Source organism: Somniosus microcephalus, chromosome 5 (assembly GCF_052327205.1).
Source record: "Somniosus microcephalus isolate GS21.2 chromosome 5, FLI_Smic_1.0, whole genome shotgun sequence".
Classification (NCBI taxonomy): domain Eukaryota; kingdom Metazoa; phylum Chordata; class Chondrichthyes; order Squaliformes; family Somniosidae; genus Somniosus; species Somniosus microcephalus.
Genome location: NC_140991.1, coordinates 56,790,308 through 56,808,740, shown reverse-complemented (window position 1 = coordinate 56,808,740; position 18,433 = coordinate 56,790,308). Strand labels below are relative to the sequence as shown.

At 45.2% G+C, this 18,433-nt stretch overlaps 1 protein-coding gene across 3 annotated transcripts in view; it reads left to right on the top strand.

Moving 5' to 3' along the window:
* Nucleotides 1-18,433, top strand: part of LOC147117050 (integrin beta-1-like) — a 166,022-nt gene that overhangs the window by 127,809 nt on the left and 19,780 nt on the right. For all 3 annotated transcript variants that reach the window (XM_085987645.1, XM_085987646.1, XM_085987647.1), the window contains exons 9-12: nucleotides 4,619-4,708; nucleotides 4,817-4,957; nucleotides 7,929-8,131; nucleotides 15,120-15,358. In XM_085987645.1, coding sequence (XP_085843771.1) covers nucleotides 4,619-4,708; nucleotides 4,817-4,957; nucleotides 7,929-8,131; nucleotides 15,120-15,358 — 673 coding nt within the window. The remainder of the gene's footprint in view (nucleotides 1-4,618; nucleotides 4,709-4,816; nucleotides 4,958-7,928; nucleotides 8,132-15,119; nucleotides 15,359-18,433) is intronic.

Genomic DNA, 18,433 nt, shown 5'->3' with positions numbered 1-18,433 from the left:
CAGCTACATAGACCTTTAAAGGTGGAAGTGAAGGTAGAAGAGACTGTAAAAAGGCAAATGGGATTCTGGGTTTTTTACATGGGGGCATTTAGTCCAAAAGCAAGGGAGTGATGCTGTATTTATACAATACATTGATTAGGCCATAGTTGTAGTATTGCATGCTGATTTGAGCACTCATTTAAAGGAATGATGATATTAGAGCCATGGAAAACAACAGTGAAAATTCACCAGAACGCTATCAGATATAGGAGGTAATAGTTAAGAAGGATGGCTAAAAAAAAAATTGGAGCTTTTTTACTGGAACAGAGAAGGTTAGGAGGCTTAATCTAATAGAGACTTATGAAAGGTTTCAACAGTGATGGACTGTTTTCGCTAGTGAATCGGTAATAAGTGACCTTAGATTCAGGATTATCACTAGAAGAATGAAGTGGGAACTGGAAGAAATGGTTTCACAAATTGGGTTATTAGATCAGGGAATGCTTTAGCACAAATGGCATTGAGGTAGAGACCATAGCACTATTTAAAAGGAATTGGATAAATATTTAAAAACAAGGAATATAAAAGGATTTGGAGAAAGGGATACGAAATAGGATCTACTCTAATCCTATCAGTTGTAGAGCTGGAACCAGCAACAGTAACAACTTGTATTTATATAGCGCCTTTAATGTGGTAAAACATCCCAAGGCACTTCACAGGAGTATTACAAGACAAAAAATTTGACACCGAGCCATGTAAGGAGAAATTAGGGCAGGTGATGGAGGTAGGTTTTAATGAGTGTCTTAAAGGAGGAAAGAGAGGTAGAGAGGCGGAGAGGTTTAGGCAGGGAATTCCAGAGCTTAGGGCCTAGGCAACAGAAGGCACGGCCATCAATTGTTGAGTGATTATAATCAGGGATGCTCAAGAGGGCAGAATTAGAGGAGCGCAGATATCTCGAGGGGGGGGGGGTGGAGTTAGAAACATAGAAACATAGAAGATAGGAGCAGGAGTAGGCCATTCGGCCCCTCGAGACTGCTCCGCCATTCAATGTGATCATGGCTGATCATCCAAGTTCAGTACCCGGTCCCTGCTTTCTCCCCATACCCCTTGATCCCTTTAGCCTTAAGAAATATATCCAACTCCTTCTTGAATATATTTAATGTATTGGCCTCTACTGCCTTCTGTGGTAGAGAATTCCACAGGTTCACCACTCTCTGGGTGAAGAAATTCCTCCTCATTTCTGTCCTAAATGGCTTACCCCTTATCCTTAGACTGTGACCCCTGGTTCTGGATTCCCCGACCATCGGGAACATCCTTCCTGCATCTAGTCTGTCCAGTCCTGTCAGAATTTTATAAGTTTCAATGAGATCCCCTCTCATTCTTCTAAACTCCAGCGAGTACAAGCCCAATCGTCCCAATCTCTCCTCATACGTAATTCCTGCCATCCCAGGTATCAGCCTGGTGAATCTTCGCTGAACTCCTTCCATGGCAATAACATCTTTCCTCAGATAAGGCGACCAAAACTGCACACAATACTCAAGATGTGGTCTCACCAAGGCCCTTTACAACTGCAGCAAGACATCCTTGTTCCTGTACTCAAACCCTCTCGCTACGAAGGCCAACATACCATTTGCCTTCTTAACCGCCTGCTGCACCTGCATGCTTACCTTCAGCGACTGGTGCACAAGGACACCCAGGTCTCGTTGCACTTCCCCTTCTCCCAATCTATTGCCATTCAGATAATAATCTGCCTTCCTGTTTTTGCCATCAAAGTGGATAACCTCACATTTATCCACGTTATATTGCATCTGCCATGCTTTTGCCCAATCACCCAACCTGTCCAAATCATTCTGGAGTTTCTCGGCATCCTCCTCACAGCACACACGCCCACCCAGCTTTGTGTCATCTGCAAATTTGGAGATATTACATCTAGTTCCCTTGTCTAGATCATTAATATATATTGTGAATAGCTGGGGTCCAAGGACCGATCCCTGCGTTACCCCACTAGTCACTGCCTGCCACTCGGAAAAAGACCTGATTGTGGGGCTGGAGGAGATTATAGAGATAGGGAGGGGCGAGGCCATGAAGGGATTTGAAAACAAGGATGAGAATTTTTAAATCGAGGCGCTGCTTAACCGGGAGCCAATGAAGGCCAGTGAGCACAGGGGTGACGGGGGGAATGGGACTTGGTGCGAGTTAGGACACGGGCAGCAGAGATTTGGATGGCCGAATGGCCCACTTCGCTGCTGCAGTTTCTATGACACTATGGCTTGAATTTTCCCTTGCTAACTAACCCCCAACCCCTAAACCAGGCAGAATAGCGATTGAACAGTGGGGAAAATTAGGCAGCGAGGCCTACCTACACTTCTGCTCCTAAAGTGGCCTTCTGCCTCTTCTGGTGCTGCAATAGTGGTCCTGTGCTGCAGCAGCACCTCAATTTTCTTCATGGTCAGTGTTCCTCTCCGGGGCCTGATAAACTACATCCTAGGGTACTTAAGGAGGTGGCCCTGGAGATAGCAGATGCTCTAAGGATCATCTTCCGGAACTCCATTGACTCGGGAACAGTACCCGTGGATTGGAGGGTAGCTAATGTTACCCCAATATTTAAAAAGGGGGGTAGAGAGAAAGCAGGGAATTATAGACCAGTAAGCCTTACATCGGTTGTGGGCAAAATGCTAGAGTCCATTATTAAGGATAAAATAGCGGAGCACTTGACAAATGGGGAAAGGATCGGACAGAGTCAACATGGATTTACAAAGGGTAAATCGTGTTTGACTAATCTGCTGGAATTTTTTGAGGAAGTAACTGGTAAAATAGATGGGGGAGAGCCAGTGGATGTGGTGTACCTTGACTTCCAGAAAGCCTTCGATAAGGTTCCACACAAAAGATTATCATGCAAAATTAAGGCTCATGGGATTGGGGGCAAAGTATTAACGTGGATAGAGAACTGGCTGGCGGATAGAAAACAGAGAGTTGGAATAAACGGCTCGTTTTCGGAGTGGCAGGCAGTGACCAGCGGGGTGCCGCAAGGATCTGTCCTGGGACCCCAGCTGTTCACAATATATATAAATGATCTGGATCAGGGAATTGGATGCAATATTTCCAAATTCGCTGACGACACTAAACTAGGAGGAGGGGTGGGCTCTGATGAGGATGTCAGGAGGCTACAGTGCGATTTGGACAGGTTGGGGGAATGGGCGGATACGTGGCAGATGCACTATAATGTGGATAAATGCGAGGTTATCCACTTTGGGGGTAAAAACAGGAGGGTGGATTATTATCTAAATGGCAATAGATTGGGAGATGGGGAAGTGCAGAGGGACCTGGGTGTTCTTGTGCACCAGTCACTGAAGGAGAGCATGCAGGTGCAACAGGCGATTAAGAAGGCAAATGGTATGTTGGCCTTCATATCAAGGGGGTTCGAGTATAGGAATAGGGATACCTTACTACAGCTGTACAAGGTGCTGGTGAGACCGCATCTGGAGTATTGTGTACAGTTTTGGTCGCCCCATCTGCGGAAGGATGTTCTTGCCATGGAAAGAGTGCAGCGGCGATTCACCAGGCTGATACCTGGAATGGCGGGAATGACCTACGAGGAGAGATTGAATAGTTTGGGCTTGTACTCACTGGAGTTTAGAAGATTGAGAGGGGATCTCATCGAAACATATAAAATTATGGCAGGCCTGGACAGGCTGAATTCAGAGAGAATGTTTCCAATGGCAGGGGAGCACAGAACCAGGGGCCACAGTCTAAAAATAGCAGGCAAATCATTTAAAACAGAGATGAGGAAGAATTTCTTCACTCAAAGAGTGGTGAGCCTGTGGAATTCCCTGCCACAGAGGGCTGTGAAGGCTAATTCAATAAATATTTTCAAGAGAGAATTGGATATATTTCTGAAGGCTAAGGGGATTAAGGGTTACGGAGAAAAGGCGGGGACGGTGTACTGAACTGGTAAGATCAGCTATGATCTCAGACGAAGATCAGCCATGATCTCATTGAATGGCGGAGCAGGCTCGAAGGGCCGAATGGCCTACTCCTGTTCCTATCTCTATGTTTCTATGTTTCTATGCTTGCTGTTGGAGATGCTGCTGGGAGCTTGCCATGAATACATTATGACCCCAACCCGGGAAACTAAGCCGAGCTCAAGGGGGCTGGGCAATGGGTGAAAGTGCCACTTTGACAGTATGGGGCGGATTAAGGAAAGTATTTTTTCAAAATCTTATATACTAATCATTTTTATTGCTTCCACTGAGAATATATTTAGCTCCCTTAAGCTCTTTGTCATGAATCTTATCTTGACTCATGAAATAACACTGGACGGCCTGCTGGTGGCGCCGTCCAAGGAGTATAAATACTTGGGCGTGGGCCCAGCTTGCTCAGGATGTTTCTGTAACCAGGAACTAGTGATGTAACTAGAAATCTCATGGTTGTGAAACAGTTGATTAAAGCCTTGTTTTACACTCAAACCAAGTGCTCAGTAGTCTTTTTACATCACTCTTCATAGCTCATTGTTTCAAAATTTTATGCCATTTCTGTTGCGATCTTTTATTCACAAAGAGAGCTTTTGAGGAACTTACCATTATCATTATATCTGCAGCCCATTATAATCTGGAAATGCAATACTGTTTCTCTATATTAACAGGCACTCCATGATCTCATTCCAAAATCTGAAGTGGGAATTCGGACATCAAGCTCCAGTAATGTAATCCGGTTAATCCTCAATGCTTATCATGTAAGTACTGACCATTAAAGTGACTTGTGCATCAAAATCAGTTCAACTTCTTGTACCGGTCCAATACTTAGAAATCCAGCGGTGGTTATGTTTCCACCTTTTTTACAGGCTTTATCTTCCGAGGTTATCCTGGAGAACAGCAAATTGCCAGAAGGAGTGTCAATACATTATACAGCCTACTGTAAGAATAATACCATTCATACAGGGGAAAATGGCAGGAAATGTTTAGGCATTCAACTTGGCGAGGAGGTAAGGTATCAGTGTAAATTTAAGGTTGCAATGAATATGGGGTATGCTTGCCTTTCAATCTTGTCAAAGACTTGATCAATAACTGTCCTGAGGAAATGATGCACTTGTGGTGCACAACTTGGGAAGTGAAGAAATGCCTTATTATCAGATCTGGTCCACATAGAAACATAGAAGATAGGAGCAGGAGTAGGCCATTCGGCCCCTCGAGCCTGCTCTGCCATTCAATGAGGTCATGGCTGATCATCCAAATTCAGTACCCTGTCCCTGCTTTCTCCCCATACCCCTTGATCCCTTTGGGCTTTGGCTGGAATCAATGCCCCAATAGAGAAGTTAACATTCTGCCATGTCTCACTGAAATTCTTGGGACTTTCTTTTGCATGATGTGTGTGTTGCCTCAGAAAGAGTTCAGAGAAGAGAGACAAGATCCCAGGATTGTTGCATCTTTTGGGTTTTGATGTTAGATATTCTCTTGGGTTCAGCATCTCTGGCCTCTCTTAAGCATATCTCACTTCCCCAAAGTGTGCTTTTACTTTCCCAATAACTAGGCACTGTGGTGTGACATAGGGGTCAAACAGAGAACCCTTACCACTTTACTTCAGCTTACTGCGATATATCTCGTGCTACTATGTGATCTCTCTATCTTTGGTCGGCAGAATTTAATTTCAGATAAATGAGGATGGCATCATAGGAGTAACAACACCAGAGACGTAATCGCGGTGTGGCTATCGAGAGCCATGTACTAGCAGAAGAATCCTGGCCAGTGTTTGTGTACGGGTGCCTGCTGGACACCTGACAGCCCCATTGCATCTGAGGTGCACTGTCCCTGTGCCCGTCCTAATGGAAGACACTGCACACTTCCAGGCCCATGACATTCGCATGGTCCAAGTGCACTGCAGACACAGACCCTCACCCTGGCTAGGTCTTGGGTCTGAACATCGGAAAAAACAGGAGTGCAGCTGGAAGCCCGAAACTGTGCGCTGTGCTCCCGGAAGACACCGAGGGGAGAATTTTAACCCCCCAAAAACGGTTGGGTCAGATGGGAAGTTAAAGTGTTAAACATCTGAATCCCGGCCCCAACCTGCCTCCAACCCGCCCACTTCTGGCCAGGAGGCGGATCTCCATTTAAATATTATTATAATGAGGCTAGTGTGCCTCAGATTTAACCACCGTTTTAAATTTAACTATAGCTGGTCCGGTTTTGCAGGCCTCGTGAAACCCGCCAGCTAAAGTAAGGCGAGGACTGCTGGATCCAGGAGGTAGTTAGCTTTACACTTACCTCCTGGATCCAGCATCCCTGCCTAACCCACCCCCTGTTATTGGAGACCCTCCCCTCGAGGCCTCCAATCCCCCCCACCCCCGGCCAGGCCTCTGATTTTACCCCCCACGAGGTCTCCCCCGTGCTGCTCCTGGCCCCCTGATCTACTGCTCCTGGCCCCCTGATCTGCTACTCCTGCCCCCCCACCCCCTGATCTGCTACTCCTGGTCCTCTGATCTGCTACTCCTGCCCCCCCCCCAATCTGCTACTCCTGGCTCCCCGTGCTGCTGCAGTGGATCCCCCGATGTGACCGCTTCCGAGCTCCCCCGCTCCCAACTTGCCTCCCGATTAAAATTCAGGCCCATATATCTCCAACAGCAGCCAGGCGGTTATGAGGCCTTTAGGTAATCTTGGGGGACTCAAAACTGACTAATCTTCCCATACCTGATTGTGCTCTTCAGTCCTCAGCCCGCTCCCATGACCCCTGCAGACCCCCAGGGCTGCGGGGGTCCCAGAGCAGGCCCTTGCACTAGGTTTTCTCAGGTAACCCTTCCGATGATCATGAATACAGCAAAATGAGGAGGGAGGTTAGGAGCAACTCCGCCTGCCTCATTAAGGCGGGAAACCGCACCTGCTTGCATCACCTGGGTAAACCTAGATAGGCCCAGCCCAGCGCAGCATGGGTGAGGAATGGCAGTGAACTGACTGCAGTCTTTTCTTCCGCACTGTGTCTGGGGAACACCAATTCTCCAGATGGAGTGAAGAGGAATTTGTTTCCATTGGGAGATTATCCTGGGTATGTGCCCAGGTCCACTGGATTGCCTGGGTGCAGTGAACATCAGAAAATCAAGCAGATCGGAGTGTACAGCTCTTAATAAACTTGCCTGATCTTCTTCCATTTAGACACAAAAAAATCTCCCCTATCATAATAACGTCCAAAATTTGATGTGTACCTCTTTTTACAATATGGCAGCAACACAGTACTTTGGACAACCATGCTCGAATGCAACATTTTGTATCTCCAATTTTTGCATACAGAAGATTACACCCCCGCCCCCCCGAGACTGGCTCCTAGGTCTCGCATAATGCTATACACATAGCTGCTAGAAGATACATGATGCCTTACCAAAGTTGAGCAGTTAAGATCACTGCTACCTATCGAGAAGTGGTGAAATTTGCATCCTCTCACACAATATGACACAATGCTTTGGAGGACTAACGTGGGATGCCACCATCATGTGACTGGTTTAAATCTAATTTTAACACTTTATGTTGCCTTATTAAATGTTAGTATAACAAAGCTATTTAACTGATACTTTGGTTCCTCCTAATCTGTGAATAGACTGCCATACACACTCTTTCTTCTCCCTACATTCTCACTGTGTTGAAATCACAATGTCTTTCATTCTAACTTATTCTTCCCCAGGACCTGAACATGGTGGAACTTCTTGCCTCCCTCGGTCTTTCCTTCTTCCTACAGCCTTCAGGCTTCTAATATTCAAGCTTAGTGTATTTTAATCAACATTTCTTAATTCAACTCTTCCTTTTTACTCTTTTGAACCTTGAAGATTCCTGCACTATGGGTCTTGGCCCTTCACCTTTGGTTTCTCAATAAATAAATATTGGCGGTGCTGATCAGTCCATGCAGCAAAAGCATTTTCCCTTGTAATACCTGAAATAAGAAGTATTTTTAAAATGTCACGCCATTCCTTCCAGGTGAGCTTCGCCATAAGTATCACAGCAAAAAAATGCCCAAATAATGGGCAGAAGACAACTGTTCAAATCAAACCACTGGGTTTTACTGAGAAGGTAGAAGTTGCTCTGGAGTTTGTGTGTGAATGCGAGTGCCATAAAAAGGGAATCGCTAATAGCCCAGTGTGTCACCAGGGTAATGGAACGCTTGAGTGTGGAGCCTGCAGGTAGGTTATCAATTGATTCAGGCATTAGCTGTAATAAGAGTGTGTGCATGATATCGATAACAGGACGCAGACTTTAAAAAAATGAATAATTAGCTTTTATCGTACCCTGATTTGTCGACCAACCTGATTATAGTGCGCTAGTTATAAACATCAGGTGCCACTCCGAAGTTCACATTCCTAGGGCAAGCTCCCCTTGCCCAAACTAGGCTGGCACAAGTGACATCTTGAACATCTGTCAGCCATCGCTGCACCGTTGTAACCAGTGAGTGAGTGAGCTTGCACGAGGCAGCAGCTGTCTTAAGTTTCCTGTGGTGGACAGGGAGGTTCAGGCTAGAGCTCCTAGATTTACTTGTGGTAATTAATTTTATATTCTGATAACCCTTTGTATGAAAATGTCTTTCGAACCTTTCTCTTTGTGAATCTGGTACCGATCCTGAGCTTGTCCCTTGTGTTACCCACTCATGACCAGTTTAAATAATTTCTCACTATTTACTCTCTCAAGTTCTTTGAATAGACTGAAATCTTCCTTTAGACTGCCTTAATCTTCTCTTCTCCAGTGAATGCAGCCCTAATTTATCCCAGTCTCTCATCATAACTATATCTTCATAGTTAATTTATGTTGCAACTTTTCCATCACTCCAATATCCTTTCTAGAAAAGGGTGCCCAAAACCGCATACAGTACTTCAACAGCATTGAACCAATGTCTAGTGCAGGTTTATCATCATCTCCTTGCTTTTTTTATTTAGTAGTCATATATATAAAACCCAGAATTCAATTTGCCCTTTTCTATAGGATTTTCTAATTGCAGTCTTGCTTTGAAAGATCTGTATGTCTACACTCTTAGATCACTGTCCCTCCATGCCATTAAGAATTTCACAACCTTAGAGTATCTTTCCATTCTCTAAAAATGTGCTATTTCACATTTTATCTGCATTTGACTTGTATCTTCCCACTCCGCTAAACTGCCTATATCCTCCTGCATTCTTCACAGTTTGCCGTACCCCTAATTTGATGCCATCAGCAAATTTTGATATTAGTCCCTCTATGTCACTTTATGTATGTGAGAACAAGTGAAATCCTGACATATGTACCTGGAACACACCACTGGTTGCATGTTCCAAATCTAAGCAACATCCATTTATTCCTCTGCTTTCTATCCTTGGACATCCCTCAGTCCATTCCCCCATTTTACATTTAATATTGTGGGCATAATGTTCAAAAAATCTCTAATGTGGCACTTTATCAAATGCAAATGTCCAAATATACCCAATATATGAAATCTAAGAACACCCAGATAAGCGCCTTTCTAAGTATTCCCTAATGTCCTCAATGAAGAATACAGGAGATGTCTGCAGAACACAAACAGGTTAAGGGAGTGATATGTGGTAAATGTAGTTCAACATAGATAAATGTGAAGTACGTAGTATATTTTGGGGAAAATGAACAAAGAATGGAAATACACCCCAAACTATAAAATTCCCTAATAATTTCCTATTACTGATGTGAAGTTACTTCTTTGTAACCGAGTGGCTTGCTAGGCCATGTCAGAGGGCAATTAAGAGTCAACCACATTGCTGTGGGTCTGGAGTCACATATAGGCCAGACCAGGTAAGGAGAGCAGATTTCCTTCCCTAAAGGACACTAATGAACCAGATTTGTTTTTATGACAATTTGATAGTTTCATCCATTACTGATACTAACTTTTTCTTCCAGATTTATTTAATTAATTGAATTTAAATTCCCCACCTGGTGTAGGGGAATTTGAACTCATATCTCCAGATCATAGAAACATAGAAACATAGAGATAGGAACAGGAGTAGGCCATTCGGCCCTTCGAGCCTGCTCCGCCATTCAATGAGATCATGGCTGATCTTCGTCTGAGATCATAGCTGATCTTACCAGTTCAGTACCCCGTCCCCGCCTTTTCTCCGTAACCCTTAATCCCCTTAGCCTTCAGAAATATATCCAATTCTCTCTTGAAAATATTTATTGAATTAGCCTTCGCAGCCCTCTGTGGCAGGGAATTCCACAGGCTCACCACTCTTTGAGTGAAGAAATTCTTCCTCATCTCTGTTTTAAATGATTTGCCCGCTATTTTTAGACTGTGGCCCCTGGTTCTGTGCTCCCCGGCCATTGGAAACATTCTCTCTGAATTCAGCCTGTCCAGGCCTGCCATAATTTTATATGTTTCGATGAGATCCCCTCTCAATCTTCTAAACTCCAGTGAGTACAAGCCCAAACTATTTAATCTCTCTTCGTAGGTCATTCCCGCCATTCCAGGTATCAGCCTGGTGAATCGCCGTTGCACTCTTTCCATGGCAAGAACATCCTTCCGCAGATGGGGCGACCAAAACTGTACACAATACTCCAGATGCGGTCTCACCAGCACCTTGTACAGCTGTAGTAAGGTATCCCTATTCCTATACTCGAACCCCCTTGATATGAAGGCCAACATACCATTTGCCTTCTTAATCGCCTGTTGCACCTGCATGCTCTCCTTCAGTGACTGGTGCACAAGAACACCCAGGTCCCTCTGCACTTCCCCATCTCCCAATCTATTGCCAGCTGGGCCTCTGGATTACTCATCCAGTAACATAACCACTATGCTACCGTTCCCACCATAGTGGCACATCAGGGCTGATTTCTGTGACCTTTGCCCCTGAGAAATGCATATACTCCAGGCACAAAGGCCAGGAATAAAGGGGTAGAAGCCCATTTTGCCAGGTCTCTGTCCACTTTACGTTGGCCTACGTTTTCTGCGAGTTGTTACTCTATGACTTCTTTTGTATTCCTTCAGTCCTTCATACCTCTTCTTTAAATACAGAGGGTAAAACACCTTTAGGAACATATTAGCAGGAGTAGGCCACTCAGCCCCTTGAGCCTGTTCCATCATTCAGTTAGATCATGCCTGATCTATACCTCAACTCCATTTACCTGCCTTTGCTCCCCTTACCCTTACCTAACACAAATCTATCAATCTCACTATTGAAAATTTCAATTGACCCTGCATCCACAGCCTTTTGGGAGAAAGAGTTCTGGATTTTCACGACCCTTTGTTTGGAAAAAATGCTTCCTTATTTCACTCCTAAATGGCATAGTTCTAATTTTAAGACTATGTCCTTTTCTGGATTCCCCCACTGAAGGAAATAGTTTCTGTATATCTACCCTAACCAATGCATTTATCATTTTAAACAACCTTAAACAACAGCTCTCAACCTTCTAAACTCAAGGGAGTACAAGCCAAGATTATCCTATTTTAATCCATTAAACATTGGTATAATTCTGGTGGATCTGGGCTGTACCCCTCCAAGGCCAGCTTATTTTTCCGGAGATAAAAACAGAAAATGTTGGAGATACTCCGCAGGTCAGGCAGCATCTGTGAAGAGAGAAACAGAGTTAATGTTTCAGATCGATGACCTATCGTCAGAACTGGAAAAAAGTAGGAAATGGAACAGATTTTTAAGCAAGTGTAGGAGCTAGGAAAGGGGGGAGGGGATGAAAGAACAAAAGGGAAGGTCTGTGATAGAATAGAAGGCAGGAGAGGTTAAGAGACATTAAGAGATATTCAAGGCAAAAGGAGATAGTAATGGGACAGGTTAAGAAACAAAAGATGGCTCAAGATGAAGTGTAAATTGCGCTGGCAGAATGAAAGACAGCTGCCATGTGGGAGAGAAGAAAAGAAAACACAAACAAAAAAAAGTGTGGAAAAATATATATATATGATAGGGGCCGAGGTTATAATCTGAAATTGTTGAACTCTATATTGAGTCCAGAAGGCTATAAAGTGCCTAATCGAAAGATGAGATGCTGTTCCTCGAGCTTACGCTGAGCTTCAGTGGAACAATGCAAGAGGCCGAGGACGGTGAGGTCTGAGTGGGAGTGGAGCGGAGAATTAAAGTGACAGGCGACCGGAAGCTCGGGGTCCCCCTTACGGACTGAACGGAGGTGTTCTGCAAAGCGGTCACCCAATCTGCGTTTGGTCTCCCCAATGCAGAAGAAACCACATTGTGAGCAGCGAATACAGTATACTAAATTGCAAGAAGTACAAGTAAATTGCTGTTTCACCTGGAAGGGGTGTTTGGGGCCCTGGACAGTGGGAAGTGGGGAGGTATAAGGACATGTGTTGCATCTCCTGTGCTTGCACGGAAAGGTGCCGGGGGAAGGGGTGTTGGGGTGATAGAGGAGTGGGCCAGGGTGTCGCGGAGGGAGCGGTCCCTTCAGATTGCTGAAAGGGAAGGTGAGGGGAAGATGTGTTTGGTGGTGGGATCACGCTGGAGGTGGCGGAAATGGCGGAGGATGATCCATTGAATGTGGTGGGGTGAAAGATGAGGACAGAAGTGCGGGAAATGGAACGGACACGGTCAAGGGCCATATCAACCACGGTAGAGGGGAATCCTTGGTTGAAGAAAAAGGAAGACATGTCAGAAGCACTGGTGTGGAAGGTGGCATCGTCGGAGCAGATGCAGCGGAGATGGAGAAACTGGGAGAATGGAATAGTGTCCTTGCAGGAAGCGGGGTGGGAGGAAGTGTAGTCCAGGTAGCTGTGGGAGTCAGTGGACTTGTAGTGAATGTTTGTCAATAAACTATCTCCAGAGATGGAGACGGAGAAATCAAGGAAGGGAAGGGAAGAGTCAGAGATGGACCATGTGAAGGTGAGGGAAGGGTGGAAATTGGAAGCAAGGTGAATGAAATTTTCTAGTTCAGGGCAAGAGCAGGAGACGGCACCGATACAGTCATCAATGTACCAGAAAAAGAGGTGAGGGAGGGGACCTGAGTAGGACTGGAACAATGAATGTTCCACATATCCCACAAAAAAGCAGGCATAGCTAGGGCCCATGCGGGTTCCCATAGCAACACCTTTGATTTGGAGGAAGTGAGTGGAGCCAAAGGAGAAGTTGTTCATTGTGAGAACAAGTTCAGCCAGGTGGAGGAGGGTGGTGGTGGATGGGGACTGGTTGGGCCTCTGTTCAAGGAAGAAGCGGAGCACCCTCAGGCCATCCTGGTGGGGGATGGAGGTGTAGAGGGATTGTACGTCCATAGTGAAAAGGAGGCGGTTGGGGCCAGGAAACTGGAAACTGTTAAAGTGGCGGAGGACATTGGAAGAATCATGGATGTAGGTGGGAAGAGACTGGACAAGGGGAGAAAAAATAGAGTTGAGATAGGAAGAGATAAGTTCTGTGGGGCAAGAACAGGCTGAAACGATGGGTCTACCAGGGCAGTCCTGTTGGTGGATCTTGGGAAGGAGGTAGAAGCGGGCTGTGCGGGGTTGGGGGACTATGAGGTTGATGGCCATGGGGGGAAGATCTCCAGAGGAGATGAGGTCAATGACAGTCTTGGAAACGGTAGCTTGATGTTCGGTAGTGGGGTCATGGTCCAGGTGGAGGTAGGAGGAGGTGTCGGAGAGTTGGCGTTCAGCTTCTGCTAGGTAGAGGTCGGTTCGCCAAACAACAACAGCACCACCCTTGTCAGCAGGTTTAATGACAATGTTGGGGTTGGATCTGAGAGAATGGAGTGCTGCAAGTTCAGAGGGAGGTAGATTGGAGTGAGTGAGTGGAGCAGAAGAACTTGAGACGGCCGATGTCACGCCGGCAGTTTGCAATGAAAAGATCTAGAGAGGTTAAGAGGCCAGAGGGAGGGGTCCAGGTAGAACGAGAATTCTGAAAGCGGGAGAAAGAGTCAGCCGTGCGGGGGGAAGACTCCTGGCCAAAAAAGTGGGCACAGAGATGAAGGCGGTGGAAAAAGAGCTCAGCATTGTGCCGAGCTCAAAATTTATTGAGGTAGAAGCGTAAGGGGATGAAGCTCAGGCCTTTGCTAAGGACTGATCGTTCGGGGTCAGAGAGGGGAAGGTCAGAGGGGATGGTGAAAACGCGGCAGAGGGTGAGATTGGGAGAAGGGATGGGGTCAGAGGAAAGTGAAGGGGAAGAAGGTTCCGGAGGGGCGTTGGTGTCCAAGAGTTGTTGAAGCTTGCGATCCTTGACACCTGAAAGGAAGAAAAAAAGTTTTTGTTAAAGCGCCGGATGAGATGGAACTGCAGACCAGGACAGCTTTGAGATAGAGTGAGTTGGTGCTACTGAAGCAGAGCTCGAGAGTGTTCATGTGGCGGCGCATGGCATTCAGCGTGGATCTCAGGATACGGCGAGAGCAGTGGTTCAAGGAGCCTTCTGGACTCAACATAGAGTTCAACAATTTCAGATCATAACCTTGGCCAGGTGGAGGTAGGAGGAGGTGTCGGAGAGTTGGCGTTCATATATTTTTTTTCCACACTTTTTTTTTGTTTGTTTTCTTTTCTTCTCTCCCACATGACAGCTGTCTTTCATTCTGCCAGTGCAATTTACACGTCATCTTGAGCCATCTTTTGTTTCCCATTGCCATCTCCTTTTGCCTTGAATATCTCTTAATGCCTCTTAACCTCTCCTGCCTTCTATCCTATCACAGACCTTCCCTTTTGTTCTTTCATCCCCCCCCCTTTCCCAGACCCTACACTTACTTAAAAATCTGTTCCATTTCCTGCTTTTTTCCAGTTCTGACGAAAGGTCATCGGCCTGAAACGTTAACTCTGTTTCTCTCTTCACAGATGCTGCCTGGCTTGCTGAGTTTTTCCAGCGTTTTCTGTTGTTACTCCAGATGGGGCCTGACCAAGGCTCTGTACAATTGAACCATCACCTTCCTCCCCTTGGTATTCCAGCACCCCTTGAGATAAAGGCCAACATTCCAGGATCTTTACTGATTACTTTTTGTACAAGCTTTTAGTGATTTGTGTAGAGAGACACCCAAATCCTTACTGATACTAGCATTATTAATTCTAGAGTTATTTAATTAACTGAATTTAAATTCCTCAGCTGCCATGCTGGGGTTTGAACTCATGTCTTACAGCTCATTAGTCCAGGCCTCTGGATTATTAGTCTAACAACATAACCACCATGCTACCGTACCCCGAGATTGTGGTTGACTGTCACTGATATTAAGACTGGATTGCTTCATTTTCAGATGTAACAAAGGACGTATTGGTCAATTTTGTGAATGCAGCACTGATGAAGTAAATAGTGAGGACATGGATGCTTCATGTCGAAAAGATAATACATCTCCAATCTGTAGTAACAATGGAGATTGTATCTGTGGGGTTTGTGTCTGCAAAAAGAGAGAAAATCCCAAGGAACGCATCTCGGGCAAATATTGTGAATGTGATAACTTCAATTGTGACCGATCCAGAGGGTTGATTTGTGGAGGCAAGTATACAGCACAATGAATTACCTGCCAGAATTTACTTTTTCCATATGCTGGCAACTGGTCTTCACAATTTGCACTTGTTTATAATTTATCACAGATGTTTGTTGTGAAACATCATTGGGTATGAAGGATGGGGAGAAAGAGAGTGAGGGAAATGCACATGTCAGTTGCTTAGCCTAGCTGCAGATTCAATTTGATTCTCTTCTTCTTAGGCAGTCCCTCGGAACCGAGGATGACTTGCTTCCACACTAAAAATGAGTTCTCAGGTGACTGATGAGTCCAATGCGGGACCTACAGTCTCTGTCACAGGTGGGACAGACGGTGGGTGGGGTGCTTGGGTTGACGTGCGCTCCTTGCGCTGTTTGCGCTTGGCTTCCGCTTGCTCCCGACGAAGAGACTCGAGGTGTTCGGCGCCTTCCCGGATGCTTCTCCTCCACTTTGTGCGGTCTTGGGCCAGGGATTCCCAGGTGTCGGAGGGGATTTTGCACTTTTTCAAGGAGGCTTTGAGGGTGTCCTTGAAGCGTTTCCTCTGCCCACCTGGGGCTTGCCTGCCGTGTCGGAGCTCCGAGTAGAGCGCTTGTCAATTTGATTCTGATTTGGCACTTTCCTCTATACCTGTCTCCACATCAGCTAATCCAGATACAGGTTCCATTTCATTACATTAGCTCAGCAGAAGAAGGTAGAATAGGTGCACCAAGCTTAAAGAAAATCGAATTGCAAAGATGTTGTTGTGTGGCTAAGTATATCGTACAGAGTTCTGTATCCATCCTGGCCATTAGAAAAATTATTCCAAGATATCAGAATAAAATGCTGAACTGTAATTGCGTTCATAAACTTCTGAAATGGTTCATGGGTTTTGGTGGACGCTTAAAGGTAATGGACACCATTGGTTCATTGCACTGATCTGCTCTGCAGGGTGGCAGATGTAGGCTTTACACTCAGATCTCTTCACACATTGCCCCTGATCTCATGGCCTGAATGACCCAAAAGCAGTTGGCCACAGGAGTCTCTACTCCTCTGTCCCATCAGAGTTCAAAATGGTGCTGACTTAGTGAGAGAGAGAGAGCGCAGGGTAACTTAGATGGAATGCTGTCATTCTTTTAGGAGAGTGGCATAATACACAGATTGCTCCAGCACACTGAAGCAAGGAATGGTGGTTTTTTAATTTATTCCCAAGTCAAATTCTCAGTAAAGCAGATTTTCTGATCGGCGCTATCAATTCCACAGGCATGGAATGAGTGCAGAGAGAATGGAAAACTGAGCAAGCAGGCTTTAGTTGTGCCCAATTCCTTCTGCCCACAATTTAACAGCCTGCTACATTTGACATGTTAAAGCGCTAGCACACATTCATACCTTAGATTAATTAAAGCTCCAGAATCCATAAAACAATATTTAACTGAGTATTTGGTACAGTTTCCAGACCTTTGCTCCAGGATGGCATTGTTTTTTTGCATTTAGAGCCTATTTTGAATGGGAGCAAGGAAGATAGAAGCTTTGGATGTTTTTGTTTCTTGCAATGTTTACAGTATATTTTTATATCTCAAATGTTAATTTTATAGATTCTTAAAAATATTTCTGTATTTTTTATTAATGTATCTATATTTTTGGTTTAATTTTTTTGCTATTATTTACTTACAGTTTAATAAAGATTCATTCATTACAGTAAGTTTATTTTTAAAGTCCCCCCCAAAAAAAGCCCATCATTTCAGCTAAGTCACCGGAAAGTGGAGCATGAATGAAAAAAGAAAGACTTGCATTTATATAGCACCTTTCACAACCACCAGGCGTCCCAAAATGCTTTACAGCCAATGAAGTACTTTTTGAAGTGTAGTCACTGTTGTAATGTGGGAAACGCAGCAGCCAATTTGCACAAAGCAAGCTCCCACAAATAGAAATGTGATAATGACCAGATAATCTGTTTTCGTGATGTTGGTTGAGGGATAAATATTAGCCAGGATACCAGGGATAATTCCCTTATTCTTCTTTGAAATTAGTGTAATGGGATCTTTTACGTCCACCTGAGAGAGCAGACGGGGCCTCGGTTTAATGTCTCATCCAAAAGGTGGCTGGCACCTCCGACAGTGCAGCACTTCCTCAATACTGTACTGCATTGGAATGTCAGCCTAGCTTTTTGTGCTCTAGTCCCTGGAGTGGAACTTGAACCCACAACCTTCTGTCTCTGAGGCGAGTGTGCTGCCAACTGAGCTACAGCTGACACAGAATGCATAGGAACAGGGACAAAAGTGGGCTTGAAAAAAGCTCTTCCAAACCAAAATCTCATGGTCCAAGTTCCAGAATCTCCTGGTGGGCAGCAAGTGATGGTCAAGTTAATGGTGCTAATTGCTTTGGATGTGCCCCAGATGCATTATGGTGGAAATTGGCATGAGCTGAAGGAAACCATGCCTGGGGAGATCAGCAGACACCAGAGCTGCACTACCTGCATCCGCCATTATTCCACCAACTACATCTGCATGGCCTGGCATATCTACCTGGCACTAAGCATGAGGAATTGGCCCCATAGGCTGTGAGGCAGCAGGAGTCAGTTACAGACATGTGCTGTCTGCTACAAGATTACTTCAACTTACTTCAGCCACCTCCTGCTATGCAGAACTACTGTCCTCTGGGGAGAGTGTCCTGGAGTGCTAAACTTCTCGCACCCACCTTAAGCAGTAGCACCTCTGCTTTGTCAGCCATCGGACCATGGGTTTAGGTGTTGCAACACTCCATTACCTTCCCACAGACCCCATTTCCTGTTCCATATTTATTTTGCCAGACACACTTTGTGTCAAAGCATCCTTTACAAAGGCTGAAACATACAGAGAAATCAGCAACAGCCTTTCTAATGGCTAAAATTTACTTTGCCCACATTTGTACATGGCTGCATCCCTTTAGTTTTCCCAGCAGTCCCTTTGGTGCATGCAATTTCCCACACCATGCTTTTGCAAAGCCAATCTGAGCCTGGAGCCCACTTGTTGCAACATGTCTTTGGGACTATTCATGCCTGCCTTCCAAACCAGTGATTATTGCAAGAGGTAATAAAAAAGAGAGACAAAAATAAAGTTTGGGATAAACTT